Genomic DNA, 26,478 nt, shown 5'->3' with positions numbered 1-26,478 from the left:
CCCACTGCAGGCCAACACGTCGTGTTATGAGAGGACAGCAGATTGTTAGTTTGTTTTATTTTTGCTAAGACAGTTTCTAGGTAGTAAGCACTGTCCTCAGCAGAGTGGTCCTCAGCAGACATGCCAAACCGTCCCCACGGCCTACCAGTTCTCACCCTTCTGAGCCAGAAGGTCCCTGGCTCCCGGCTTGTCAGCCTGGGTGCTGGCAGGCCCCTCAGGAGGGGACCCAGGTTCCCTCCATCACAGGTGCTGAAGAACAGGCCCCAGGAGCCTGGCCCCCACCCCAGCGGCTAGAACAGGACACAAGGGCTGAGACCCTGCTCTGCCAGAGTAACTTCTCCCCAAGAGGGGGGCAGGGGTGAGGGAAGCAGACCGCTGTCCCCCCACCCCTGGGACGGGGTTTGCAGGTAATGCTGAGGTCAGGATCGAAAGGAGGTGGGAGGGAGTATAAATACTGTGAACCGGGCTCCCATCACTGTGGGCGCCCAGCTCTGGCAGCAGGAGCCCCCACACGCTGGGGCTCCGCACACCGAAGGGCCCTTTTGGGGTGTTAGGCCAGGCGGGAGGGTTGCCCTGTGGCGGGAGAACCCAGACTGGCCCCCCCACCCCAGGGACTGAGCCTCTGCCACTACCGCTACCGCCCCGGCTGCAGGCTGTGCTGGTGGGAGGCCTGCTTGGCTCGCTGCCGCCGCAGCCGCACAAACGCCTGGGCCTCTCGGTCACCCTTCCGGCTCTCCAGCAGCTGCAGGATCAGATCCCCTGCAGAGAGAGGCGTTTGGGGGTCAGACTTGGGAGACGCAGCGCCTGCCTGGCGAGTGGCCAGGGCTGTGGTCCCGCCCCGTCCTCCCGAGCCTAGGGATTGGCCCACCCAGCCACGCTCACAGGACAGCCTGGCAGCGGCGCCGGCCCTAACTCTCAGCCCAGCTGCAGCGCAAGACACTGATGTGCCTCAGGTGGCAACCGTGACCTTTTCATACGAAAACCTGGGGCCAGTTAACCAAAGTGTGCCTCGGTTTGCCCATCAGGAGAACAGCAACAGCTGCCTCGCTGGGTGGTCGTAAGGGAGTGGTATGAGGGTTAATGTGTCCAGGGCTTAGAATGGGCTCATCACAAGTGCTCAGACACAATTCCTACTCCTCTCATCGAGCTCGGGGGCTGCTCTGCAGAAACATGCCCCCTGGGCAGAGAGATGGCCCCTCTCCCCAAGCAAAATGCGGTGACCTTATCCCACCAGGGAGAGGCGTGCACACCCAGCCTAGCTTAGACCACGGGTCCTTGATCAGACCTAAGATCTCAGCAACGCAAGCCCCACTCCAGCTCCACAGGCTTCCGCCTCCAGGGAGGTGTTCCTGATCCCCACATCGTTGCCTCTCTGGGGGCTCCAGAGCCTGGCAGCCCCTGCCCTGCATCCCCATGCTGGGCCAGGCCCCGCACTCGCAGCCTCTGCCCTGCCCAAGGGCTCAGGCCTACCGTTGGGTGCAGGGTAGGTGAGGGGCAGGCGGGTCTGAGGCACTTCGCCAGGTTCCTCCATCCCTGTCAGGCCGGGCACGGAGCGCAGTGGCAGGAAGGCCTCCCCCTCCAGGTCATCAGTCCCCAGCCTGTCGTGGTCCAGCACCGTGAGCAGGAGGCACGCCCCGTCCTTCTGGCATGGCTCAGCAGGCACCAGGCTGGGCGGGGGGACAGAGTCAGCTCAGCTGCCCGCCCCGCACAGTGCCATGGCCACCCACCCCCGCACACAGGCTGGCCCAGACGGGTGGGGATTAGGATCACGTCAGCTCTCAGCCTGGCGTATCTTGGGGCACATGCTGTCATGCCTGCTCTGACTGTGAGCTGATGCTTTCAACCAGGGGCCCCTGTGTACCCAGGCACCCCCTGTCTTGTGGAACAGAGGACCTCAGATACACGACCCTTCCCTGAAAGCAAGCCTCTCAGTCCAACATGTGGGAGGCATCTCCCCAACAGTGCCCCTTAACTCCACCTGCAGGAGTGCAGGCTTGAGGCATGTGCCAGCAAAACATTTGTCCCCACTGCCCCCTCCCTGGGACTCACACCGGGTCATCTGAGGGGAGCCCCTGGGCCCCAAATGGGAGGAGCAGGCCTGAGGCGGTCTGGGGTTGGGGAACACAGCCAGTGTAGGCACCACTCACAATTCAAAGGTCTCATCAAACAGAGGGTGAAGGTCCTTCTTGTGCTTTTGGGTCTCCCGGGGGGCCAGCTCAGGGAACTCATGCCTGGGTTCCAAGGTCAGCTGGACAAAGGGGTCGCTGGAGCCTGGCAAGTGGCCCGGGAGGAGACGTTGCCAAGGATGATACCCCAAGCCCTGAGTGCAGTCCGCACCCCAGCAGCGGTGCCCTGCCCGCTAGCACTGCCCCCTCGTGGTGGTCCAGGGGAAACGCACCGAGCGCCAGGAACTCTGGGGGACCCGAGCGCAGACCCGGAGAGCGGCCGGGGCAGCCTCCACTCACCATTGGAGTCCAGGGGCAGTAGGTTGGAGGCGCTGAGCAGCTCCACACGCAGCTTCTGCTCGGAGGGGCGGTAGGAGGCCTTAACGGTGACGGCCCCGAGCTCCTCGGAGGTGGTTGCTGCCTGGGGGCGGGGCGCAGGGGCGGGGTCAGCGGGAGCCGAGCGGGCGGGGCGGGGCTCCAGGTGCGCGGTGACCGCGGCGGAGCGCGGGGCCTCACCTGCTGCTCGAGGCGGCAGCAGAAGTACTTGCTGACGAGCTCCCGACTGGAGGCCGCCTGCAGCTCCAGGTCCCTCTGCAGAGCCTGAGGGGACACACCCTGAACCGTCACCCCCATCCGCAGCCCAGGGCTGCCCTGGCGCCCTGGGACCACAAGGCAGGGTTGGCCCTGCGACAGCCAGAGGCACCGACACGGCGGGCTCCGCGGGTGTGTCTCAGCTGCCCTGCCCCAACCAGCTTTAGAAGAACTTCACGCTCGGTTTAAGGTTCTACTGTTGCTGTCTTAAATTTTTCAGTTTTTTTTTTTTTTTCTTAAGAAAGGGCCCATATTTCATTTTGCGCTGAGCCCTGTAGATTATGCAGCAGGCCCTGGACACAGGCGAGCACAGGAAGGCAGGCTCCCCAGTGGCGCCAGCTCACCCAAAGGCCCTACCTGAAAGGTGGCGGTGTGCAGGGCCTCGGGCGGCAGGCCACAGCCCTCTGCGTAGAAGCAGATCTCCAGGTTCTAGAGGGAGCAGAGGGGTGAGAGATGAGCCCCTCCAGGCACTTGTCCCAGCAGGGTCATCATTGTTGTCACTGGTGTTACCTGTAGTGCAAACTTCAGCCTGCTACAGGCCAGGGGGCAGCTCCGCTGGGAGGCAGCCACCTCCGCCAGCACCGAGAGCGTGTGTGTCCAGAGCAGACTCAGGAGGCTGGGGGGACGTGCAGAGGGACGCAGGACAGGAGGACAGAGAAGGGAGCCGAGATGCTCCTGAGAAAGGGGAGGCCTCGGGGCCCCCGGGCCTGCGCCCAGGTCTGCCCCGCCCCCACCCTCCACCTGGTGGGACTAGGACCTGGGGCACAGGCAGGGTAGGGAGGGAGGGCTGTCTCCTAAGGGAAGAGGGGGTGAGGGGCAGTCAGGCCCAGTCCTATCTACAAGCTAGTGAAGAATCCTCGTGGGATTATCAAACCCCAATACACAAGGGGGGGAGGGGTGGTCCCCCAATGACAGAATCTTGAGTGAAGATGCGAGTGGCCAAAGTGAATAAGATCTTATGGATCAGCAGGTACTACTTGCAGGGAGAAAAAAAAAAAATAGCAAACCAAGCCACAGTCCATCCTAATAATGACCTGAAGTAACTGACTTCTCAAAGTAGAGTCAGGCAGAGAAACACACAAAAAAAATGTGTGCTTAAGAATGCGGGAGGTCTAGGGGCTTCCCTGGTGGTCCAGTGATTAAGACTCTCTACTCCCAATGCAGGGGGTCTGGGTTTAGTCCCAGGGAACTAAGAGCCCACACACAGCAACTAAAGAGCCCTCAGATGGGCTCCCAAAGCTGTGCTGCCCCAGAGGGAGAGGAGCAGGCCTCCGGGGGCCAGCGGCCCCATGTGGGGGACCAGTTGGCATCATCGTCACCGTCGTCACGGCGGCTCAGTCACCGACCACTTCCTTTGTTGCAAGCTCTGTTCTCAACACTTCACATGACTCATTTAGTCCTCCACAGAGGCCAGAACTATGATCAACTGCACAGAAAACTTGAGTGATCTGCTCAAGGCCATCCACCAAGCAGCAGTGAAGCTGGAGTCTGAATCGGGGTCATCCAGAGCCCACACCCTTGACCTATACCCCCTGCTGCCTGTTTGTGGGGCCCTGCTCCAAGAGACCCTAATGGGAAGCTCTCCTGGAACATGGGAGAGGAACACCAGCTTCCAGGAATATTAGGGAGGCCAGAGCTGCAGCCCCCAGACGATGCAGCCCAGGGCCAAGGGAGGGCGACCGGCAGGTTTCAGCTCAGCCGGAGGTGAAGTGGACGGGCTTGTGCAGTCCTGAGCACCCTGACCCGGGCAGCGAGCATTTTAAGAACCCGGCTGCATTCTCCCCCGAGGATGGATGCTGAGGCTGGGAAGGAGGGGCAGGAGAGGAGGAAGCGGTGGGACACAGCAGGGCAGGCGGCTGCTACAGACCTGCTGAAGTTCTCCTGCACCAAGTTGGTGTTCATGTAGCAGAGCTTCACCTCCAGGAACTTCATCAGAGGCAGAATGGCCTGGGGAGGGTAGCAGTATGTCTGGCTCTGGCCCATTTGGGTCCCATCCCCATCCCCTCGCCCTGGCCCAGAAAGAAAACAGGGCCAGGAGCTTTCCTGCCCATCGGTGGAATGTCTGCAGAGCTGACCCCGGCCCCAGTGGGCTCCAGCCACGCTGGCCTCCCCTATAGCCCTTGAACCTGCCAGGCCTGGTCCTGCCTTTTTCCTCCCACAGAAATCCTCATGGCTCCTTCTCTTGCTTCCTTGAGGTCTTGACTCAGCTGTTACCCTCTGAGTAAGGCCTTCTCTGGCCACTATCTAAAACCACAGTCCTCAGGGACTTCCCTGGTGGGCCAGTAGTTAAGACTCCATACTTCTACTGCAGGGGGTTTGGTTTCCATACTGGTCAGGGAACTAAGATCCCACAAGTCACATGGTGCAGCAAAAAAAAAAAAAAAAAAGCAATCCTTTGATCCTTTCCATTCTCTTGTTTTTTCTCTAGAGAGTTTATCATTATCTAATACATATGAGCTTCCCAGGTGGTGCTAGTGGTAAAGAACCTGCCTGCCAATGCAGGTTAGACGTAACAGATGAGGGTTCGACCCCTGGGTCAGGAAGATCCCCTGGACGCGGGCACGGCAACCCACTCCAGTATTCTTGCCTGGAGAATCCCATGGACAGAGGAGCCTGGTAGGCTACAGTCCACGGGGTCGCACGGAGTCAGACATGACTGAAGCGACTTAGCATGCATGCATGCATAGACATATATACATTTATACACACACGTATGTATAGTTCCAATAATGGCTACAGTGACAGTTTATACTTAGCTCTTTTTTAACCTCGCTTACTAGAATGCAAACTGTAGGAAGGCAGGGATTCTTATCATGGTGTCCACTGATGTATATCCCCAGTGTCTAAATCAATACCTGGGACAAAGTGGGTGCTTAAATAGTTGATGAATTAATAAATAACATTCTCCCAAACCCTGATAGTTCAGTTGGTAAAGAATCTGCCTGCAATGCGGAGACCTGCAAAGGAGACCTTGGTTCTATTCCTGGGTCGGGAAGATCCCCTGGAGAAGCAAAAGGCTACCCATTCTAGTATTCTGGCCTGGAGAATTCCATTGACTGTATAATCCATGGGGTCACAAAGAGTCGGACAAGACTCAGCGACTTTCACTAGTCTCCCAAACAGTCACAGGTGTACATTACTATCCCTGATTGCAGATGTGGAACCTCAGGTCACCTGGCCTGAGTAACCAGGACAGTCATGTGACTAGGCAGTTGAGAAGGATGCAGGGCTATCTGGCTGCAAAGTCTAAGCCCTCCCCTACTGCACCCCCCACACTGTCAGTGCTAGGAGAGCCTATGGGATGACCCAGCCCCACACTCTTAGCATCCAAGGAGGCAACTGAAGCCAGGAGGGAACATTCCTTGCCCACGTCTGGGGAGCTTAACTCTGACACCTCCCAGCCTTCAGCCCCCTGCCCACCCTAAGCCCCTTGGCAATCCCTGACCCATGCTGCTGGCAAAGGTCAGTGAGCAGGGCGGGCCACTCACGTCTTCAGGCAGGACGGACTCCCTGATGCCCACGAGTTTCTGGATATGCTTGGCAATGCCCGCCTCCAGCTAGAGACACAAAATGGAAAGAGGAAGACCAAGGGCATGAGTCGGGGCGGGGGCGGGTGGTGGTCAGGAGAGGTTGCTTGGGGCCTGCGTTTAGGTTCAGGAAGAGGAGAAGGCGGGGCACTGACCCCAGTCCTGCTGGGAGAGGACTTCAGGCTGCTGTTGGGTGGGGCGGGGTCACTGTGGGTCCAGCAAACTACCTGCTTGGCCAAGGTGCGGACGCCGGTTCGGATCTCATGGCCCAGCCCAGCCAGGGCGCCCTGCAGCTGGGCATGCAGCGTGTTCTGCAGCTGCTCCTGCTCCAGCACAGCCCCCACCCGCTGCTCCAACGCCTCCCACGCCAGCTGGGTGGGCAGCTTGCCGATCACCAGCCGCAGCTGCTCCATGTCATTCACCACCACGCACAGCTGCAGGTGGGCAGGGACACAAGGAGACAGGCTTTACTGAATAGTATCAGCACTGGCCGGCTCCGCCCCCAGCCCAGGCCAGCCCCCAGCTCTGGCCCTTACCATGTTAGCCGCCTGGCCTTGGTCCTGGCCTGCAGAGAGCTCCTGGGCACGGGCCTTTATAAGGCTGCAGTACACCAGGGCCAGCCGACAGGTGTCCTGGGGTGAGGAGGGGATGATCAGTTTGGTGGGGGAGGGTGCCAGGAGAGGCAGGTAGCAGAGGCACAGGAACCTCAGTGTCCTGGGCAGTTTAAGGTGGAGTGTTCTGGATGCTGCTAGGGTGAGAACTGGGACTTCCCAGGTAGCTCAATGGTAAAGCAGCCACCTGCCAATGTAGGAGACATAGGTTTGATCCCTGGGGTGGGACGATTCCCTTGGAGAAAAGTGAAGTGAAAGTCACTCAGTCATGTCCAATTCTTTGCAACCCTGCGGACTATACAGTCCATGGAATTTTCCAGGCCAGAATACTGGAGTGAGGGGCCTATCCCTTCTCCAGGGGATCTTCCCAACCCAGGGATTCAACCCAGGTCTCCCTCATTGGGAGCAGATTATTTACCAGCTGAGCTATCTATCAGGCAAGCCCTTCCCCTGGAGAAGAAAACAGCAATCCACTCTAGTATTACATTTTTTTCCTCCTAGTACTTCAATCCCACTCCAGTATTCTTGCCTGGGAAATCCCAGGGACAGAGGAGCCTGGTAGTCTAAAGTCCATGGGGTCACAAAGAGTTGGACACGACTTAGCAACTAAAATAAAGAAACCAGTGGCTAAGACTCTGTTCTCCCAATGCAGGGGCTCAGGTCCAATCCCTGCTCAGGGAACCAGATGAGAACTTGGGTGAGAACTTGGGAGAAATGGTGGAGTGGGAATGAGGCTGCACCTCCACAAACTTGACAGTGATCATGAAGGCCTCCTCCGGGTCAGGCCAGTCCAGCTGCCGGGCGGTGTGGCTGATCTGGGCGAAGCAGGTGGACAGATCCACAGCGGAGGTGCTATGCTTGGTCAGTTCCCCCAGGGGCACCAGCTAGGAGATGGGGGAGTGTGTAGAAAGGAGAGTTCAAGGCTTGCCAAATCCTCCCTGCTTGCATCTGCAAGCATCCATAGTTCATACAGCCAGCAAGCTCAGAGCTGGGCAGGGGGCTGCAAGGCACACAAGCAGGGCTCCGCTCAGAGCCCGCAAGCTGCCAGGATGAGCCTTTATGGGAAGCCACGGTTCACCCCGGAGTAGTACAAGAGACAGCGTTTCACACCTGAACTGGCCTCAAAAGCAGCGCTCAAAGCTGGTTAGCTGCTTCCGCACCTGCTGCAAGGTCCCGGCAGAGCTGAAAGCCACACCCCCAAATCTGGGACTCTGCCCCTAGCAGGCCCCACCCCTACCTGGTCCATCTGTACCGCGCGCTGCACGCGCGCCAGGGCTACACTGTAGGTTTTTTGCAGCCAGGACGGGATGGCCGGCTGGAACCAGCGGTGGAAGCCTTCCAGGGCCAGGACGCCATCCCTGGGGAGAGCGGGGGTCAGCCTAGGGAGCTGCGAGCCCTCCTCGCCCGGCAGCCAGTCGACTACCCACCTCTCCGAGGGGTGCGGGCCCAGCTGGTAGAGCTCCTTGAGGCTGACGTAGAGCTGGAACAGGCTCTCGCCTACCTCCGGGGTCACCGAGCCGCCCACCATCGCGATGTAGTCTTGCACCCGCTTGGCCACCTGCGGAGGGAAGCCGTGGTGGGCGGAGCTCCAGAGGCAGGCGTGGGAGGCGCGGCCGCGGGACACGGGGAGCCTCACCAGCCACTGCAGCTCCAGGAAAGCCATAGAGAAGAGGTCGATCTTGAGTACGCTGGAGGAAAGGCAGCAGGCGTGACCTGGCGGCACACAGCCGGGTCCCTCTGGACCCCGTGCGAGCCCCCATGCACCGCCCCCACCCCACCACCCGCTCACTTATGGAAGATCTTGTTCCACATGCGCTGGCACTGGTGCAGGTCCCCAATGATGTCCTGTACCAGGCTCAGTAACGCCTTGCCCATCTCCAGCAGCCCCTGGCAGGGACAGAAATGAGCCAGGCAGGGCTTCAAGCGGTGGGCATCTGGTCCCACCACCTACCACCTGGCATGAGCCCCTCACCTGCACCATGGGCTGATGGTGCTGCTGCTTCAGGTGGAACCATCCCACGGTGCCAGCCTGGGGGCAGAGAGGCCGTGAGCAGGGAGGGGTGCCAGGCCCAGGCACACGCCCTCCCCACCCCCAGGACAGGCGCCATACCCGCAGTGCCTCAGTCACCAGGCTGGGCAGGGGAGCGCTGTCTGGGCACAGTTCCCCAAAGGCCTTCATCTTGCACATCTGTACCAGGACCCTGTGGGGATGGAGAGCCATGTCCAAGATGCCGCTGCCCTATGGCCCCCCTCATTCCTCCCGGAGACTGCCATCCCTCCCAGAGGTGCCCCCAAACAGGGGCGGGAGTCACCACCGACCTGAGAAGGGACTGCAGCCGGGCTGGGGAGTCAGGCACCGAGAGGGGGAAGACAGACCGGAACCTCCGGATGAGGGAGAGGCCATAGGCCAGCAGGGAGCTGAACGAGCTGGCCAGCTCCTCCAGCTGCAAGGCCCGGAAGGTTCCGTGAGGCAGGGGCTGCTTTAGGGGGCCTAAGCCATTCCCTGAGCCTTGCCTGCCCAACACCTCCCCCTGCAGCTCCCCCCAGCCCACCTGCTCGGCCTTGAGCCGGCCCTGGATCCACTGGTACTCGATGCTGGTGATGGGGAACAGGAGGCAGCTGCTAGGGAACTCCAAGCTCTGGTAGAGACGGCTGTAGGCCAGCCACTGCCTGCGGCGGACAGGAAGCCCTCAGCCAGCTGAGGACCTCCTTTCCCACGGCTTGCCTGGCCTGGGGGAGGGGGTCAGGGGTGGACAGTGCCCAAACCTCTCCAGCCCTGCTCCACCCCAAAACCTCCCAGGGTTTCTCATCAGCCTGTAGAGGCTGAAAACCAGTAACTGAAAGTAACCCATGGGATTGCTTTTGTTCCCATAGTGAAAATGCTCAGTCATGTCCAACTCTTTGTGACCCCACGGACTATACGGTCCATGGAATTCTCCAGGCCAGAATACTGGAGTGGATAGCCATTCCCTTTGCCGGGGGATCTTCCCAACCCAGGGATCGAACCTGGGTCTCCCGAATTGCTGGCAGATTCTCTACTGTCTGAGCCACCAGGGAAGCCCTTTGTTCCCATAAGGGCTTTTCAAAACATGTAAATGAATTGCCCCGTCTCTTAAATTAGGATATTTGTGATTTTAAAATTCAGGACTTCTTGCTTCTTTCAAAAAATCAGATTTGGAGACTTGAGCCTTCAAGTCCAAGTCCAAGTCCAAGTCAGCCAGAACATCCCTTTAGAAAGCTGAGGGGAGACTTCACAGAGGGGGCCGAGCGGAAACAAGTGGGAGGCTGAAGGAGGCTGGGGCAGCACAGCTGCGCTGGACAGGCCTCCGTCATCCGGGGACGCGGCGCCACCAGCAGTCCTGCTGGGGCCCTGGGGCTGGGGCGGCAGACTCAACTGCCCAGGACTCGGGTGATGTCAGGGAGTGAAGTGTCCAGAAGGCAGCCATGATGGACGATGGACAGGGGAAACTAGGCTTCCCTGCCCTTGACCCTCTGCCGCCCAGCAAGGCGACAGCCCTGCAACTTCGGCACGAATCTTTCATGGGAAGCCCGAGATGTGAATCTGCACAGAAAATCTCCAGATTTTAAGAGCTGGCGACTGGACTTCCCTAGTGGCCCAATGGTTACGAACCCACCTGCCGACGCAGGGGACACAGGTTTGATCCCTGGTCTGGGAAGATGCCCCATGCAACTAAGCCCATGTTGCTACAGCTACTGAAGCCTGCACGCCCTGGAGCCCTGCTCCGCAACAAGAGGAGCCCCTGCAGTGAGAAGCTCACACGTGACAACTAAAGAGTAGTTGCTCTGCTCGCCGCAGCTAGAGAAAAGCCCACAGACAGCGACAAGGACCCAGCGTAGCAAAAAACAAATACAGTTGAGTCAGCTGGCAACTGACTCAAAACTTAAAATACACAGTTTGGGCCCCAAACAAATCTCTGGAGGGTTAGACTTGGGGCTGCCAGCCTGAAGGAGGGCAAGCATGGAGGGAGCGGGTGGCGCAGTGCAGACAGCCCTCGGGTACTCTGGCTGGGCTGGGCACTCACGCCAGGGACCGGTGGAAGTCCGACAGGTCCTTCTGCGTGGCATGGAGGAAGAGAATGGTGGCCGCCTGGGAGCTCAATGACCCGTCCCAGGAGGTGCTGCCAGCCTGAGGAGGCAGGTGAGGGGTGTCAGGACCTTGCAGGCAGGCCCTGGCCCCGCCCGGCCCTAGCAGGGCAGTACCTGGTGCTGGGTGACCTCATGGGACACCAGCTGCTGCAGGAGGTGGAGGTGGACTGTGTAGCTGGGCTGGGAGCGGCTGGCCTTGGTGGCTCTCTGCGGGTGGGCGGGGGTGGCAGCAGCCCAGCATGGCTGTGAGCAGAGGACCCCACGCCTGGGCCAGCCCCTCCTCCCCGCCCAGCCGGGCCGCCTACCCGCTTGTGGATAAACTGGAACTGGAGGTGACACTGGCCGCGGTCCGGGTAGGTGTCCGTGCAGGGCTCCAGGGGGTACCAGTGATCCTCCCGGCAGCGCAGGTCCTGGCGGGCCGGGCAGGCAAGAGGTGCCCACGCCCTTGAGCCGCAGGAGCTGCTCACGCTTGGGGACCAGGGAGGCGATGGGAGGCAGACCCCAGGCTCCGCCCGGTGCAGACCTGGAACCCCTCCCTTGGACCCCTCGTCACCCCCACTCCACTCACCTGTAGTCTGAGAACTACGTTCCCCAGGAAGTCGTCCTGGCCTTTTTCCTTCCGGGCCTCCTTAAATATCCTGTCCCAGGGAGAGGGGCTGAGAGCCTGGCCAGGTCAGGCAGGGATCTGCTCCCTCCCTCTGGCCACCTGGGCGCAGCCAGAGCCTGCAGCCCAGCCACTGGGGTGCACGTTGCGGGGGTTGCGGGCAGAAGGAGCCCCGATTCCTTCCCCAGGGAGGACCCCACGGCACTCACCTTCGCAGCCCATGCAGGTCTGTGAGCTCCCCGAGCTTCTGTCTGACGGACTCCACGGCGTCCATGTCCCTGGTGTGGGCAGAGGCTTCAGCAGGAGGCGGACAAGGCGTCCTGGGAGCCCCCAGCCCCTTCTCTTCCCCACCCCAGCGGGCGGGATTGGGGCCCGACCCTCACCACATGTCCAGATGAAAGCTGGCGTTGCTTATGTCCTCAAACTCTCTGTAGTGAGAAAAGAGCATGGCTGAGGGGCTTGGATAGCTAGGCCCCCTGACCAGGCCACTGGACCCCAGGCCCAAGCCTGCCATCCTCAAAGTCAGTTCAGTTCAGTTCAGTCACTCAGTCGTGTCCAACTCTTTGAGACCCCATGGGCTGCAGCACGCCAGGCCTCCCTGTCCATCACCAACTCCCGGAGTTTACCCATGTCCTCAAAGCTACCCATCCTCAAGTCTTAGCCCTTGCCTGCAAACTCCTCCTTCTCAAATGTATTGCCCCCTTCTGCATCCCCATTAACCCACCCGTGCCTGACCCCCCCTCCCCCAGCATGTGGCATTTATGCCACTGCCCTGCCCTATCTGGCCTCCGGTCTGTCTTCCCTGCCTTGGGAGCAGCCTCCACCTCCGGTCAAGCCACGCTCTCTCCCCCAAGCCAGGAAGTCCCGCTGATCTCACTGATGGGGGCCACCACCCCACAGCCGAGTAGCCCCTGACGACCAGAGCGGGTGGGAATCAGGGCAGGGCCACGTACAGGATGAACGTCTCGTCCCACACAGGGTTGAGGGTCTGGGTGACGACCTGGGTGCGGTGCGTCTGCTCTTCGGGGATGGTGTGCCTCACCACGGCCTTCTGCCGGCGCCGGAGGCCTGGGCTGCCCCCGGACACTGTCATCCCCTGCTCGATGCCCAGCAGGCAGTAGGGGTCACTGAACCCTGGGGAGGAGGGGATGGGGGAGGCAGTAAGGGTGTTGACTAGGCTCCCAGGGAGAGTCCTTATCACCCCCTCCCCATCCAAGGGCCAGGGGCCAGCAGCCCCCAGCTGAGCCCCAGGGGATGTTTGGGGGATGGGAACTCTGGGACAGGCTGTGACGGGGAGAGGAAGGAGCCGGGAAGAAGGCCCCGGGTCCCCATCGCCTACTCACCGCTGACATCCTTGCCCAGGATACCCTTAGCTTGTTTCACCGTTGCTTTCAGACAAAAGACTGGTTTCTGGAGTGACAGGAGGTGGGGGCTGAGTCCCCGAGGGAGCTGGCCCTCCCAGCCCCCCTGATGGCCCAGGGTGGCCCTGGCGGGTTACCTCCAGCTGCTGGACGCGCTTTAGCATCTGCTGATGCTCCTCGGGCTCCATGCGGAAGGCCTGGTGGGGCAGGAGTGTGGGAAGCTGGGGGCATGGGGTGGGGGCGGCCAGGCTGCAGGGAGGCGGGCAGGAGGGGGCTGGGCTCACCTCCTGCAGGTACCGCAGCAGCTCGGAGGACTCCCCCACATGGTTGGGCTCTGGCTGCCCCAGCCGGTACAGGACGGTGTAGAGAGCTTCCTCGTAGAGCAGGGCCCGCTGAGACATGGCAGGGTCACCGCGGGATCCCCCGTCCACCCACCACCACAAGGTCTGAGCGCCACCAGCCACCCTGGCACCCAGGGCACATGCCCGAAGCGGGGACCAGGTGTCTGAACGCACAGGGAAGGCAGAGGGTTGAGACCCAGCCTTGGCAGGGGGCTGTTTGGGAGGATGCTGGCCTGCTTCCCAGCGCCCCTCTATACCCCCAAAACACCCTGATTCTTACCTCCTCAGGCGACAAGTGGTGGGATGAAGGCTCGATCTGGGGAGCGAGGCAAAAAGACAGGGTGTCCCAGAGGCCAGGACCGGGGTTTGGATGCCCGTACGACTCCCCCCAGGGCAGGCCCAGCCCGAGGGCTCGGGGGCCCCAGCATCTGGCGTCCAGCCCAGTGGTGCCGCGCACCTGTTCCTGCGGCAGGCCTCCTGGGGGTCCTGCCCCTGAGCCACCTTCCTTGTCCCCTGGCCTGCCATGGCTCGGGTCCATCAGTTCTCAGCCGCCCTCCGGCAGCGTGAGCTCAGCACGGCCCTTGGCCCCAACCTTCCTTCCTTCCTTCCCCAGAGGAAACAGGGCTGCTTATCGGCGGCTCCGCTCCACACCCCAGCGGCGGAAGTGAGGCCCAGCAGCGAGGTATGAGACTGGGGGTCATGCCCAGCGGGCCTGGGGGTTGCTCAGCAGGTCCCCCAAAGCCCAGCCCACAGCAGCGATACTTGTTGCCTAATGGAGCCCATGGAACTGGAGGAACTCAGGACAGCCAGCAGGGGTAGGGGCAGGTGCCGTGGGTGGAGGCCCACCAGAGGGAGGGGTCTCAGAGAGGCTCAGACCCTGGGCCTGAGGCTCTGGGGAGCCCAGAGAAACACCTGTTCCGCTGACCGGGATCCCAAAGGCTCCACCTGGGGCTGGGGTAGGGCCAGAGAGAGGAGCAGAGCCGCAAGAGGTGGGGCCCGGCACCCAGAGCCAGCAGAGCCCCACCCAGGCCTGCTGGGCTGCCCACTGAGGTCCCTCCTACCTCCTGAGCCCGTGGGGGCCGGGGATCCTGCAGATCTCTGACCCCGCGGCGCCTTATCTTGATGGCCTGGCGCAAGAGGGGAGGGCGCCTCTGGGGCCGGGAGAAGAGCGTAGCCATGGTGTTCAGCCCAGCCCTTCCTCTCCGCCTGGGGGAAGATAGTGAAGCCGCAGGGTTATGCAAAGAGCCCGGGGCTGCCACCCGGTTCCAGGGGAGGGGGAAGGAAGGGCAGGCCCCGGGGGAGGGTCAGGTCAGGGTTTCACCACCTCGGGGTGGGGGCCCCTGGCTCCCTGGCCCCTGCACCTTCCTCCCTGGGGCTGGCTGGGATACTGGGAGGAACCTGGGCGGACTGCAGGCAGAGGCAGGCTGCTCGGCCGCAGCCTTCCACACAAGGGCCCCAGGGATTGTCCAGCACTATCCAGCAAGGGGCTTGAGGGCAGGGGGACAGCAGCCCCCCGGGTGACTGAGGGAGGCCCACCTGGCTGGTCCTCTCCCGCAGCTTCCCCGGAATGGGCCGGAGACCTGGAGTTGGGGTGGGGAGTGGGCAGGGCACAGGGTGGGGACCCGGAGAGGCGTCTCCCCCTGGGGCCAGCCAACTGCTCAACCTGCTCTGCTCCACAGGTGACATTCCACCGATCTGACGAGGCCAGGCTGTGCCAGGCAGGGACGGCCCTACGGCCCCTGCCCCCACAGGGAGGGCGTCCTCTTCAAATGCCCTTGCAGAGGGTTTTGCCAAGCCCAGGGGCTGCTGGGCAGGGCTGGCCAGAAGGTAAAGGTTGGGGAGGTGACTTGGTCCAGAAGGCACAGGAAAATCGACGCTTCAGGCTAGGCTGGGCTTCAGCACATCCAGGACCTCCCTCCAGATCAGGGTCCTGGGGGTGCAGGCCTAGATGTGGGCTGTGGCCGATTTCCACCCTTCCCGGCCTCAGGAACGGAGGCTCTTCAGACCCGCCCGGCACCTCAGGGCAGGGCAGTGACCCTGCCAGCCTGGGGTGTGGCACAAACACCCATCTAGCCCGGCTCCTGTGTCCAAGGCCTCTCACCCGGGACAGCTGCTGGGCCCCGGGGCACTCCGTGGGTGGACACTGTTGCTGAGCAACCCCCATGAGACACAGGACAGGCCTCGGCATCCTGGGTCCAAATGGGCTGAGCGAACAAGGGGCTCTCACATGGGAGGGAGCACCATCTAACGGAGCCTTTCCCGACCCGCCCCGGCCCGGCTGCAGGCCAGACAGCTCTCCTTCCCAAGAGCACCTCCCTCACCACACAGAGCCAGACAGGGGTCTAGTCACTTCATTTTTACTAGTTCACATGTTCAGCAGACAAGTCAAGGTGCAAACAGGATTTATTTCACATTAATATATTAACTGAATTTTTTTTGGTCAAATAAATAGGGAATCCTCTAAATAACCATCTCCTCTCTTCACAGCCAGTCCAGGAGCAAGTGAGAGCAAAATTTTAGTGCATTTAGGGGACACACTGCCAACCAGGTATGAAGCTTAAAGGGAAGAAGGCAGGCTGAGGGGCTGGCAAGAGCTCATGGTCAATGTCCAGGCCAGGCCCCAGGGGTCTGGTTCCCAGCCCACCCGGCGGCCCCCAAGTGGACATGAAGTGGACGTGCATTCTCCAGTTCCAGTCCGAGAGGCCCTCTCTAGAGGGAAAGGCGAGGTGAACGGAAACAAACTCCAGAAAACCCAGCGAGGCAGCAGAGGGGCTCTGCCCCCAGCCATGGCTGCCCTCAGACCACCCACCCCCGGCGGCTGGTGGGAAACCCTAAATGTTGAAAGCAGAGGCAACAGGAAGACCCAGGACGAGGCAGGGACGGGAAGGTGAGCGTGAAGGGGCGCGGCCGGCTGGGGATGGAATGCAGGTGGGCAGTTGGCAGGCAGGCGGCCCTCCTTAGCCAAGCACAGACGAGGGCAGACGGAATGTGAGTGGGGCCTGGCAGGGCGCCGGGGCGGGCGCGTGGGCAGGGCTTGTGAGGCTGGGGGTAAAGCAGCTACAAAATCAGAGAGCTGGACTGCGGTGGAGGAGGTGGCCAGAGAGTCCCTCCATGGGCAGAAGCTACGAGAGCAGAACGGGGACGGAGGAGGGTGGGGGGACGCCCCCCGCCCCGCCATGGGACAGCGCAGGAAGCCAGCGGGCTCCGGGCTTACGTGGGAAACTGGGAGGCACCGCCCCAAGTCAAGGGGCCCCCCTTCCCTCGAGGCGAGTTCCTGATAACTGTTTTATATCAGAGCTGGAGGAAGGACAAGCCCTTCCCATCACGCCCCACAGCCCCAACTCAGCCCCAAGGGGAGGGGAGGAGAATGAGAGGAGGCAGGAGGAGGGGGTGGCGGGGTCTACTGGGTCTTCTTATCTTCAGGGGGGTAGTAGGGAGGTGGTGGAGGCTGGTTCTGAGGAAGAAAGGAAAGATCATGTTAGGACTGTCCGAACAAGGGGAGGTCTCTCCCGCCTCTGAATACCAGCAGCTGGGGCTGTGGGTCCCCCTCCAGCGTGTGCCCGCCCCACTCACCGTGGGCATGTAGACGTTGTGTGGGTTGCCCGGGTTGTAATAGGCGCTGGCAGCTGCTTCCGCGGCCTTGGCTTCAGCTGTGAGAACACACACACTCGGGACAAGCCCCACAGACAGGCCTCCCCGCCGCCTCCGGCCGCCCCTGCAACCCTGGCTCCCCAGTGCTCGGGTGGCTGGTGCCAAGGACCCAGGTCCATGAATCAAGCAGTGGTTAACCTTCCCTAAGTGATTCCGGCACTATTGAGACACCCCCTGTACTCCTCCCCATCCGATCTTCACCACGACACCCCCAGGTGGTTCTGTTGGCACATTTTGCAGATGAGAAGACTGAGGTACAGAGGGAATCCTTTCCCAGGGAGCACGGCCAGCTAAAGACAAGAGAGTGGGCTGGCATCTACTGATCTCTCTCCACCACCTGCCACCACACGGCTGGTCCCCTGGGACTGTCCCTAGGCCAATGGTTGTGCGTTATCTGGGGCTTCCGCATACCCGTGGGGAGCAGCCCAGGGGCTGAGCTCACCTGCAGAAGTGGAGGGAACATCGGGGCCGCTGACTGGAGGCTCCATGGGCCCGGGGTAGGGCGGCGGTGGGGGCTGCATGTACCCCATGGCCCCGTCCATCATGGGGGGTCCCGGATAGAACTCTGCTCAGTGAGAGGGATGGGACCCGGTGAGCGGCGCCGCCCTGGCCCCTTGTCTGGTGCCCCCCCAGGCCCCTCCGGCTGCTCCGTCCGTCCTGAAGCAGGTCCAAGAACAAGTCTCCCCTCTGCAACCCCCTGGCTTGGGCGGGGGCGGGGGTGCGGGGTGGGCAGCAAAGGACACACTCACCAGGTGGGGGCGGTGGGTAGGGGTAGCCAGGAGGGCAGGGGTACATTCCATTGGCGACTGGCGGGGGGAAGACATAGGCCCCGCTGGGCATGTAAGAGTAACCATAGGCTCCGCTGGGGGCTTCGCCTCGGGAGGCTACAGTACAAGGGGAGAGAGAAGTGAGTGTCTCCAGCCTCAGGTGCGGGGAGCTGCAGGGTCCCTGGGTGTGCGCAGCAGACACACCTCAGCCCTCCCTGCTCGAGGCCACCTCGGGCAGGGACGGGGAGAGGGGTCTGGGTGGGGACGGAGGTCAGAGCTGGGGCAAAGGGAATGGGGTGGTGGGAGGGATGGGAGGAAGGAGGCTCAGGAAGGGGCAAGAACGGAGCTAGGGGAGCCTGGGGCCAAGGTGAGGAGGTCTGCGGAACACAGCCATTGGGACTTCACAGGTTGCCTCAGGAAGCATAAAGGCTGGGTTTGTTTCCGTGAGGCCAAATGTCCTCGAGGCCGAACGGCTCTGGCAAATCATCCTATACCTGCTCCAGGCAAAGGAACCTCAGCCTTTGGGGTACAGGGCGGTGATGTTAATTACAGGTTTCCTTCCCACTGCCCTGGTGGCTGAGACAGGAAAGTATCTGCCTGCAACTCTGGGTCGGGAAGATCCCCTGGAGAAGGCAATGGTTACCCACTCCAGTACTCTTGTCTGGAAAATTCCAGAGACAGAGGAGCCTGGTGGGCTACAGTCCAAGGAGTCGCAGAGAGTCAGAAAGGACTGAGTAGCTAACACTTTCCCTTTCCCTTTCCCAACTCCCAGCCCTGGGCAGCCCGGGGCCCAGGAATTCACCTCCTGACTGCCTAAAGAGCACAACTAAAAGGAAACAAACCCAAATGAACAAAATGGCACACGCATTCCATGTGTCCTCGGCCCCGAATTCCGAGAGCCTCGGTACCTTGAGATGCCACCTGTAACATCCGCTGTCCAAATTCGATGGCGCCCCCGGACATAAAGGTCAGCTTGTAGGATGCAGAGCCTTCCCAGCCACCTGAGAAGAGAACAGCGCATCAACAGCTCAGGAGAAGAGCGTTCCCTCTGAAGAGATGGCTGTACGTCCTCTCCAGGCCCCATCCAATGGCCTGCCACACACATCACAGGCCAGCGCTGCGACCCGGCCGGCCCCCTGCCCACTTCCTTTGCAGTCCTGTAAGCACAGCTGTGCTGGGGCCTCCCACCCCCAATAAAGCAGCAACAGCCGATTCAAGTTCAGAGCAGCTCTCTCACTCCCGGGGGAGGGGGTGGTGGTGCTGAGAACAAACCCTTGCACCCCCTGCCTGGCTTCTGTCCAAAGGGGAACCGTGAGCTCAGCAGCAAGGCTCAGGCCAGGCTGAGTGTGGGGGAAAGTGAGAATGGTGCCGGGGTCTCTGGGGTCTGCCAAGCTCGAGGGAAAAGGCCCCTGCCTCCCACGCACCTGAACAGTGCCCTCCCACACCTAACGTCTGACACACGCCCCAGGTCGAAGTGAGCGTTTTCACTGGGTCTGCAGTCGTTGAGCCGCCTTCGGGCGCTCTCTGATCTGAGCTGTCATCCTGAATGCCAGCATTTCCCAGCTCTTGGCAACTGAATGGCTGGCAGCCCAAAGGCTGGTCTTGGAAGCTACTCCGGAGCCCAGAGCCCCGCCGTCACCCACCTCCTGCTTCGGCCTTCACCGTCCCTTTGATGTAGTTTGCCCCAAACACAGGCTGCTTGATCTCACAGTCCTTCATCAGATAGAAGGGCATCATGAAGGACTGCATGGCATCCTTCGCCTTGGACAGAAAAATGACCTGCAAGGACAGACAAGGGCCATCACTGCTCGGACCACAGCCAGCCTGGCCACCGCTTCCTCTGTGTGAGGCTGCCGCTCCCAGGGCTGGGGTGGGTGGCCGCAGCCAGCACCCAGCAGCCCCAGGGCACTCTCTGCAATAGCCACCCCTGGAGGGTGCCTTTTGGAGTAAAAGGCCGCACGTGCAGCTGGGCTAGGGAGGCCAGATGTGTGAATTCGCAAGAAAAACGCGTGACTCAGGCCACACGTGTGAACAGGACGGCCTGCTCTGTCACTCATGGGCGGTGAGGAGGCGGCGGACGCGGAGCCTCAGTGAAGAGGCTGCGAGGCGAGGGCAGAGGGGCGGGGAAGGGCTCCCGTAGCGGGCGTCCAGCCTGAGCTCCACAGAACTGAAAGGGGGCAATGGCAGCAGGTGGTGGACCCTGGGAGAAGGGGCGGCACTAACCAGCCCGTGGACTCTGCCCAATCAGCAAGGCTGTCACCCCCCGGGTAGAGAACCTGCTGTTTTATACCCACGACTTTAATCTGTGACTGGAGATGCCAACTTGAACCCCCAGAGACAGGGTTTTGAGACATCCCTCCCCATCCCCACCCAGGTCTCCTCTAAGGCCTGTGCACCTCTCCCCGCTCCACCTCTAAGTCAGCTCTCAGGTGGCCCCAGGCAGCCATCTTCTTCCAGGAACATCCATTTGTGTTTCTCTGCAAGTCTCTCTGAGTCTGCCTGAGGTCCTCTTAGGTGAGGCCCATTCTGCAGGTTGGCATTTCTTGCTCTGCCGGGTTTGGCCGGGCTCTTTGCCCAGCCCAGAGACTGCGGCTGTGCTATTGAATCCTGTAGACCACACTTACTACTCTGGACGTGCACAAGGGCCTCACGGGCTACTCCTACAAAACTCAAAGTACCTCGGCCTCTCCCCCCAGGCCCAGGTCATTCCAGCAGCTGCACTGAACTCCAGACTGCTTGCAGCAGCAGCTCGGGAATTTGCATGGATTCACTGTCCAGCCATCAGTTTTGCTGCACAAAGAGCCTGGTGGTTCGAGAACCAGGGAGATGTGACAGAAACACGCTGACATTCATCAGGGCTCAGAGGCCACTAGACTCACAAGGCTGAGGCTGACCTAAGGCTCTCACATCAGCCTCCTGGAGCCACGAGTCTCCAAACCAGCTGCCTCACTGTAGAACTTACCCGGTACGGGGTAAGGTAGACGGTGCCTTTCTTGGTCCCTTTGAAGGCCTCTGGCACATTCCTCATATCACTGAACGTAAGCTCTACATGGTCATAGGACATCAGAATGCTGTGAGAAAAGAGGACAGGCCCTGATGAGACTGCTGGAGTCACAATCTGTCACCCCCAAGGACTGAAACCTCCTGGGTAGCAGCTGCTTATGAGCAGCTGCCAGCATGTGGTCGTTTCAACACTGCTGTGAGGAGCATAACAACACAGCCATGGAAAAAATGAGCAAGCTGGGTTCCGCGAACCCCACCCACACAGCCCCAAAGCGACCAGTGTAGGGACTTCCCTGGCGGTCCAGTGCTTAGGACTCCCCATTCTCACTGCGGAAGGCCCAGGTTCAACCTCTGGTCAGGGAACTAAAATCCCACAAGCCGCAGGGCACAGCCAGGAGAAAAAAAAGTGACCAGTGCAGTAGAAGAGCCGCAGGGCTTTGCAGACACCATAATCCCTCCAATCGGGTCAGAGCATCTGGGTTAACTCTTCTGTTCTTCTTCCAGGTCCTTACAGCAGGTGCTCTGTTTTTGTTGGTTTGCCTTTTTAAGCCTGATGCATAACTTTTTAAGACATGACTCTCCACCTTACCAAAGGGCTCACTTCAGGGTTCCTCTAAACCTGGGGTGCTTAAGCTGAGTGTGCAGGGCTATCAGCCCATGAATCCTTGAGACGATCACACACGTGCTTTTTCCTGTGACAGTCCATAGCTCTCATCGCTCTCACAGGGATTCTTGAAGAGTGAGGTTCACTGTTTCACACATCAAGCTTTATATGCTGAATGGAGACTTCAGTTACTGTTTACACAACTTTTTCAGAACTGGGGCGCAAGCATTTGCTAAAAATAAGGCACACCATTACACAGCAGCACTGAGTCCTAAACCAGGTAGGAGGCCCAGGAGGACAGGTAACATTCTTTTTTGTTTTTAAGATAACATTCTTGTCCCAGAAAAGCCCCACTGAGAGAGAAGGAACAGTCCCAGGAGATGGTACCAAATGGCATCAGCAGGGTTTGTCCACCCTGGGACTGGCTCGCACACAGAGAGGCTACACACCCAGGGCAATGTGAGGTTTCTCTGATTACAAGACAACGCAGCCCAAGTTCACGTGGTTCTATTTGTCTTTTTTTTTGCCCTCCCAGATATCACAACTTCCTTCACTGGGGAGGGGTAAGTGGAAAGAGGACCAGTACCAGAAAAGACAGGGAAAGCTCAGAGAAAAGAGGTCATGATCAGGAACAGGCTGGGCCTGGCAGACCCTGTGCCGGTACCATGGAGAGAGTCAGTACTGTGGGCTCCCTGAGTGCTTTCCTGACTCAACAAGCATGCCGGGTTACAGCCCTGGGCTGAGTGCTGGCCTTAACCAGTGTCTAGACTCTGATCCCACCAAGTCTCTTCTGGGGACTCAGATTCCTTCTTTGCTCCTTCAAGAGGTGCTTTTGGGTCACTCAACCAGGGCTGGCTGGTCTGATTCTCAACGCCCAAGGAGCAAGAGGAGAGAAGCCGTTCAAGGAGCGGAAGGTAGGAGAGACAGAATGGAGTGGGGGGTGGGCAGGACAGGTGGGAGACCACTCTGGGGAGTGACCCGAGCCAATAGGAATTCAAGGGAAAGAGGCAAAAACTGACCTTTATAGGAAATATGTCAGGCATCTGACGATCGTTAACTATGTAATTTCACCTCTGGGCCTCAGTTTCTCACCTGGAAACTGAGCAGTTCTGGAATATACTGGAAGGCTACATACTGGTAGTTAAGGCTACTGACTTTGGAATCAAGACTCCTTCGCTGTTACTTACAGCTTTGTGAGCTCAAGCAAGTTTCTTAACTTCCCTGTGCCTCAGTTTCCTTACATGTCAAGTGTGTAGTGTAATAGCACCTGCCGCACAGGATTCACACACTGAAAAAAGGCAGAACAGATGTCGCCCCTCCCCGACACACAGTAAACGCCTAAATAAATGGCAATTACTTTTGTCTAAAGCTTTCCGCGTTTCCTAACGTCTCCTACCCTGGGCAAGGGGTTCGAGGACGACCCGCAAGCTCCAGTTGTCTCTGCAAGGCCCCCGCCCCATCCGGCCGCCCCGGCCCCATCCCACAGCTGATCAAAGCATCCCGGCCCCTCCCTCAACACCCACTCAGCTTCCCGCAGCCCCGCCCCAAGCCGTTCGTTACCCCCCGACCCATCAGTTTCCCCTCTCCACGGGTTCACGCCCCGCCGCCCACCGCCCACACGCTCGATGCCCGCCCTTCCGGGCCTCTAGGGTTATTCCGCACTGTCTTCACCTCTCGGTGTTGTTGACGATCACTCCGCCGCCCTCAGAGTGGTTCTTGTTGAGCGCCATAGTCCCTCGGAACAGGGTCCCGAGCCTGGCGACGCAGTGCGCTTGCGCCCTTCTTCTGCCCGCCCCTGGTGGCGTCGTTCAGATAAGCGCCAGCCAGTCACAGCTCCCGTGCGGAGGCAGGCTCTACCGCCTGATCCCGGGCGTCACGTGCTAATAGTTTACGGCCTCGCCCCCTCCCCCCTCCCCGGGTAGCGCCTGCATCACAAACAAGCTCAAGACTACAACTCCCAGAAGGCAACGCTCCCTCAACCCCGACCTCTCCCTACACGCTAGCGGAAGGATGCATTCTGGAACTTGTAGTCTCCGAGACCGCAGGTCCCGATTGACTCCACGAGTCGCATAACTAATTCCCACCTACCTCCACTGCTTCCTCCCAGGGAGCCGAATGAATAGTTCGGTTAGCCACAGAGGAACTAATCGTAAAGGCGCTGGAGGCAAAAGCTCATACCCACAGGATGGAGGTTGTAACCTACCCCAGCTGTAGGAGCGCTGATCACTAACTGGGGCAGCTTCATTCCATCTACAAACGTTTGGGGAGAACTTACATGACTGCTCCTCCTCCCCACCCCCAACACACACACACACACACTTGAGTAATCTCTGAGCCGGACAGATAAGTGCAAGACCAGTTTCTGTTTGGCAGAGAAGAGTCAGGAAAAACTGCGATCGCTCCCATGAAATCAAACCCAGACCCTCCGAAGTGGGCGGTGGGAATCTCGGTGCGGGGAGGAGGACCCGAGCCCAGCGCCTTCATCTCATCGCCTCGTCCACCGCAGCTGGCCTCGCGGTGGCGCTGCTCCCTCTAGAACATTATGGCTTTGCCGCCCGGCCCTCCCAGCATTTTCCAGGCTCGAAGATTTAAACCAGACTGGGAGGAACTGAATGCCACTGGGCACAGCGAGAGACCGAGTGCTTAGGGCTGACTCACTGTGACTCTGCCACTGTGCGGCCCCCGCTCGCCGCTGTAGTTTTGTAAACTTCCGGCACCTCCGAGGCGGGTCTTTCCGGGTAATTGTGGGAGTGGGAGTTGGGGCGGGGCAAGGGGCGTGGTGGTGTCTCACTACCCCCGGGGCGGTGCTGGTGCATCTTTGATTTTAAGGGATCAGAGTTTGATTTGAAGCACACTGCTAATTTCCTGACACGTGGTGGCCAACTTTGTGATTCACCTGCTTGACTTTCGTTTTGAGTGAGATTTCTTAGGTTAAGGGTAAAAAACTGGAAAATATTATGAAGCAGGTAAGTTTCTATAAGGTCTTGCGCAAAACCAGGATGGACGTTGCAGGACAAGTGCGATGAAGTAGTACATCAGGGGACATGATGAAATCTGCCCTTGAAGGTTAAGTTAAGTTCCATACATATGGGATTTTGCCGGCGGTCCAGTGGTTAAGACTCCCTGCTTCCACTGCAGGGGGCAAAGTTTCCATCCTTGGTCAGGGAGTTAGTGAAAGTCTCCTAGTCGTGTCTGACTCTGCAACTCCATGGACTGTATAACCCGCCAGGCTCCTGTATCTGTGGAATTTTCCAGGCAAGAATACTGGGATCTTCTGGACCTAGGGATCAAACCCAGGTCCTCCTGCATTGCAGGCAGTTCTTTACTGTTTGAGCCACCAGGTGGTAAAGGCAGGGCACAGCCTATATCCCTGGCACAGCCAAAATAAAAATAAAAATCCACGCATGCAATCTATGCAGTTGTTGAAAAGAATGAGGTCAAATTCTGTGTGCTGAAATGAAAAGATTGCTACGGTTTGTCTGAACAAATGATGTATAAATATACTTACATTTGTCTAAAAATAAGGTATTAAGTCTCTTGAAGGATGGACTTCTGTGGTGGCTCAGATGGTGAAGCATCTGCCTACAATGCAGGAGACATGAGTTCGATCCCTGGGTCAGGAAGATCCTCTGGAGAAGGAAATGGCAACCCACTCCAGTACTCTTGCCTGGAAAATCCCATGGATGGAGGAGTGTGGTAGGCTACAGTCCATGGGGTCGCAAAGATTCGGACACGACTGAGCGACTTCACTTTCATGCTCTTTTCTACTGTTTGTTTACTGTGTGCATTTTATTTATTTTTTTGGCTATGCAGCATGCAGGATCTCAGTGCCCCCACCAGGGATCTAACCCGTGTCCCCTGCAGTAGAAGCGCAGTGTCTTAACCAGTGAACCACGAGGGAGGTCCCTGCTGTGTGCATTTTAAATGTTAATAATACATTTCAAAAAGAAAGGGAAAAAAAAGAGAAAACTCACCCAATAATGGGTGTGCAAGAACAGCTGCTGTAAGTACCATAAGAGGGAAGGTGGGCCAACAGTGCACAACCCCGATTGGTGGCAGAGAGAGTCTCGTTTTGTGGAGCCTGAAGCCTTTCCCGTGTTGGAGGCCCTGTGTAAGAACTAAAACACAGGATTATAAACACACCATGCTGTGGCCACACTGAGGCCTCATGACAGGAGGGGAAATGTGATGAAGAGGAAGTCTGAGTGGAACAAGATAGCAGGCTTAACCCATTCTGGCTTAAGTGTCCAGCTTTTGCAAGTTTCATAAAACACGTGACCATGTGAACGCATTGTTGGGGCTGCTCCCAGGCGGTGGACAGGGCAGGTCCTTTCCAGGACCACACTAAGGAACTCAAGGGCAGTTCGTTGTTGAACATGTCAGGGGTGGAGGTGGAGATAAATTAGAAGTTTGGGATTAACATATACTACATATACTACTGTATGGCTTCCCAGATGGCTCAGTGGTAAAGAATCCGCCTGCCAAGCAGGAGACACAAGTTCGAGCCCTCGGTCAGGAAGATCCCCTGGAGTAGGAAATGGCAGCACACTCTAGTATTCTTGCCTGGGAAATCTGATGAACAGAGTCGCCTCGGGGGCGACAGTCCATGGGGTCGCAAAGAGTCAGACACCACTTGGCGACTAAACAGCAAACAGCAGCAAACAGAAAGGCCCTACTGTATCACAGGGAGCTATACTCAGTATGTTGCAATAACCTGCAATGGAAAAGAATCTGAAAAAGAATATATGGGGGTGTGTGTATAACTGAATCAGTTTGCTGTGCACTTGAAACTAACACATTATAAATTAACTATACCTCAAGAATAAAGTAAATAAAAACTGCTTAAGCATTTTGTCATGAATGCTATTTTTCCCCAGAAGGAGACTGTGAAGTGTATCACCTAAAAAGGAAAAAAGAAAGAGTCACAGATCAGGATTGAGACAATTTTAATTGTATATTGTGATGTCCTCTGAGGTTTTCTGTAATACGTTGTCTTTTTAAAATCTGCTAATCCTTGTGCCCTAAATTGATTTCGTAATCCTCACTTTGAAAACTCCTATTCCAAAAGGAAGGATGAGGGTAGTGTGGGTGGGGGAAGTGGAGGAGAGGACAGGAGTGTGCTGGAGTTGATGTGAGTAATACCCCA

The 26,478-nt window shown here is 58.9% G+C and overlaps 2 protein-coding genes across 11 annotated transcripts; both read right to left on the bottom strand.

Moving 5' to 3' along the window:
* Window positions 1-40: 40 nt before the first annotated feature.
* UNC13D (unc-13 homolog D) lies at window positions 41-16,561 on the bottom strand. 7 transcript variants are annotated; one of them, XM_027974088.3, is made up of 33 exons: window positions 14,844-16,561; window positions 14,369-14,513; window positions 13,588-13,623; window positions 13,251-13,358; window positions 13,104-13,163; window positions 12,949-13,015; window positions 12,559-12,739; window positions 11,989-12,033; window positions 11,815-11,883; window positions 11,570-11,639; window positions 11,307-11,411; window positions 11,116-11,208; window positions 10,938-11,041; window positions 9,447-9,564; window positions 9,214-9,338; window positions 9,005-9,095; window positions 8,867-8,923; window positions 8,684-8,781; window positions 8,531-8,582; window positions 8,322-8,452; window positions 8,132-8,252; window positions 7,635-7,778; window positions 6,820-6,915; window positions 6,511-6,717; window positions 6,245-6,313; window positions 4,624-4,703; window positions 3,267-3,372; window positions 3,114-3,185; window positions 2,682-2,765; window positions 2,466-2,586; window positions 2,148-2,271; window positions 1,471-1,667; window positions 41-759 (listed from the first exon to the last, which is right to left on the bottom strand). In XM_027974088.3, the coding sequence occupies exons 2-33, from the start codon at window positions 14,483-14,485 to the stop codon at window positions 635-637; spliced, it is 3,273 nt and encodes a 1,090-aa protein (XP_027829889.1). In that variant the 5' UTR covers window positions 14,486-14,513; window positions 14,844-16,561; the 3' UTR covers window positions 41-634. The 7 variants fall into 7 exon arrangements, 5 of the variants coding, with proteins under 5 accessions (XP_027829889.1, XP_060251836.1, XP_027829890.1 ...); XM_060395853.1 differs by lacking the exon at window positions 2,682-2,765; XM_027974089.3 differs by lacking the exons at window positions 14,369-14,513; window positions 14,844-16,561 and adding an exon at window positions 13,765-13,853.
* On the bottom strand, window positions 15,693-25,295 carry WBP2 (WW domain binding protein 2). 4 transcript variants are annotated; one of them, XM_060395859.1, is made up of 8 exons: window positions 23,991-25,295; window positions 20,688-20,796; window positions 19,369-19,504; window positions 18,634-18,726; window positions 17,708-17,842; window positions 17,401-17,523; window positions 16,881-16,957; window positions 15,693-16,761 (listed from the first exon to the last, which is right to left on the bottom strand). In XM_060395859.1, exons 1-8 carry the CDS (start codon window positions 24,146-24,148, stop codon window positions 16,708-16,710), a joined length of 885 nt encoding a protein of 294 aa, XP_060251842.1. In that variant the 5' UTR covers window positions 24,149-25,295; the 3' UTR covers window positions 15,693-16,707. The 4 variants fall into 4 exon arrangements, with proteins under 4 accessions (XP_060251842.1, XP_027829894.1, XP_060251843.1 ...); XM_027974093.2 differs by lacking the exon at window positions 23,991-25,295 and adding an exon at window positions 23,004-23,119; XM_060395860.1 differs by lacking the exon at window positions 17,708-17,842.
* Window positions 25,296-26,478: the final 1,183 nt, after the last annotated feature.

The sequence above is a fragment of the Ovis aries genome, chromosome 11 (genome assembly GCF_016772045.2).
Source record: "Ovis aries strain OAR_USU_Benz2616 breed Rambouillet chromosome 11, ARS-UI_Ramb_v3.0, whole genome shotgun sequence".
NCBI lineage: Eukaryota > Metazoa > Chordata > Mammalia > Artiodactyla > Bovidae > Ovis > Ovis aries.
The sequence above is the reverse complement of the archived record's forward strand: the minus strand, read 5'-3'. Positions and strand labels throughout refer to the sequence as shown.

Coding starts and splice junctions, on each gene's coding strand:
- UNC13D (XM_027974088.3), bottom strand. CDS start 14,485: ATGGCTACGCTCTTCTCCCGGCCCCAGAGGCGCCCTCCCCTCTTGCGC. Junction 2,587..2,681: donor GCTGCCGCCTCGAGCAGCAG/GTGAGGCCCCGC, acceptor CCCCGCCCCCAG/GCAGCAACCACCTCCGAGGA. Junction 760..1,470: donor CACCTACCCTGCACCCAACG/GTAGGCCTGAGC, acceptor CTCTCTCTGCAG/GGGATCTGATCCTGCAGCTG.
- WBP2 (XM_060395859.1), bottom strand. CDS start 24,148: ATGCACCAGCACCGCCCCGGGGGTAGTGAGACACCACCACGCCCCTTG. Junction 20,797..23,990: donor CGCACAGTGGCAGAGTCACA/GTGAGTCAGCCC, acceptor CTTTTCTCACAG/CATTCTGATGTCCTATGACC. Junction 18,727..19,368: donor GGTGAAGGCCGAAGCAGGAG/GTGGGTGACGGC, acceptor TTCTCTTCTCAG/GTGGCTGGGAAGGCTCTGCA.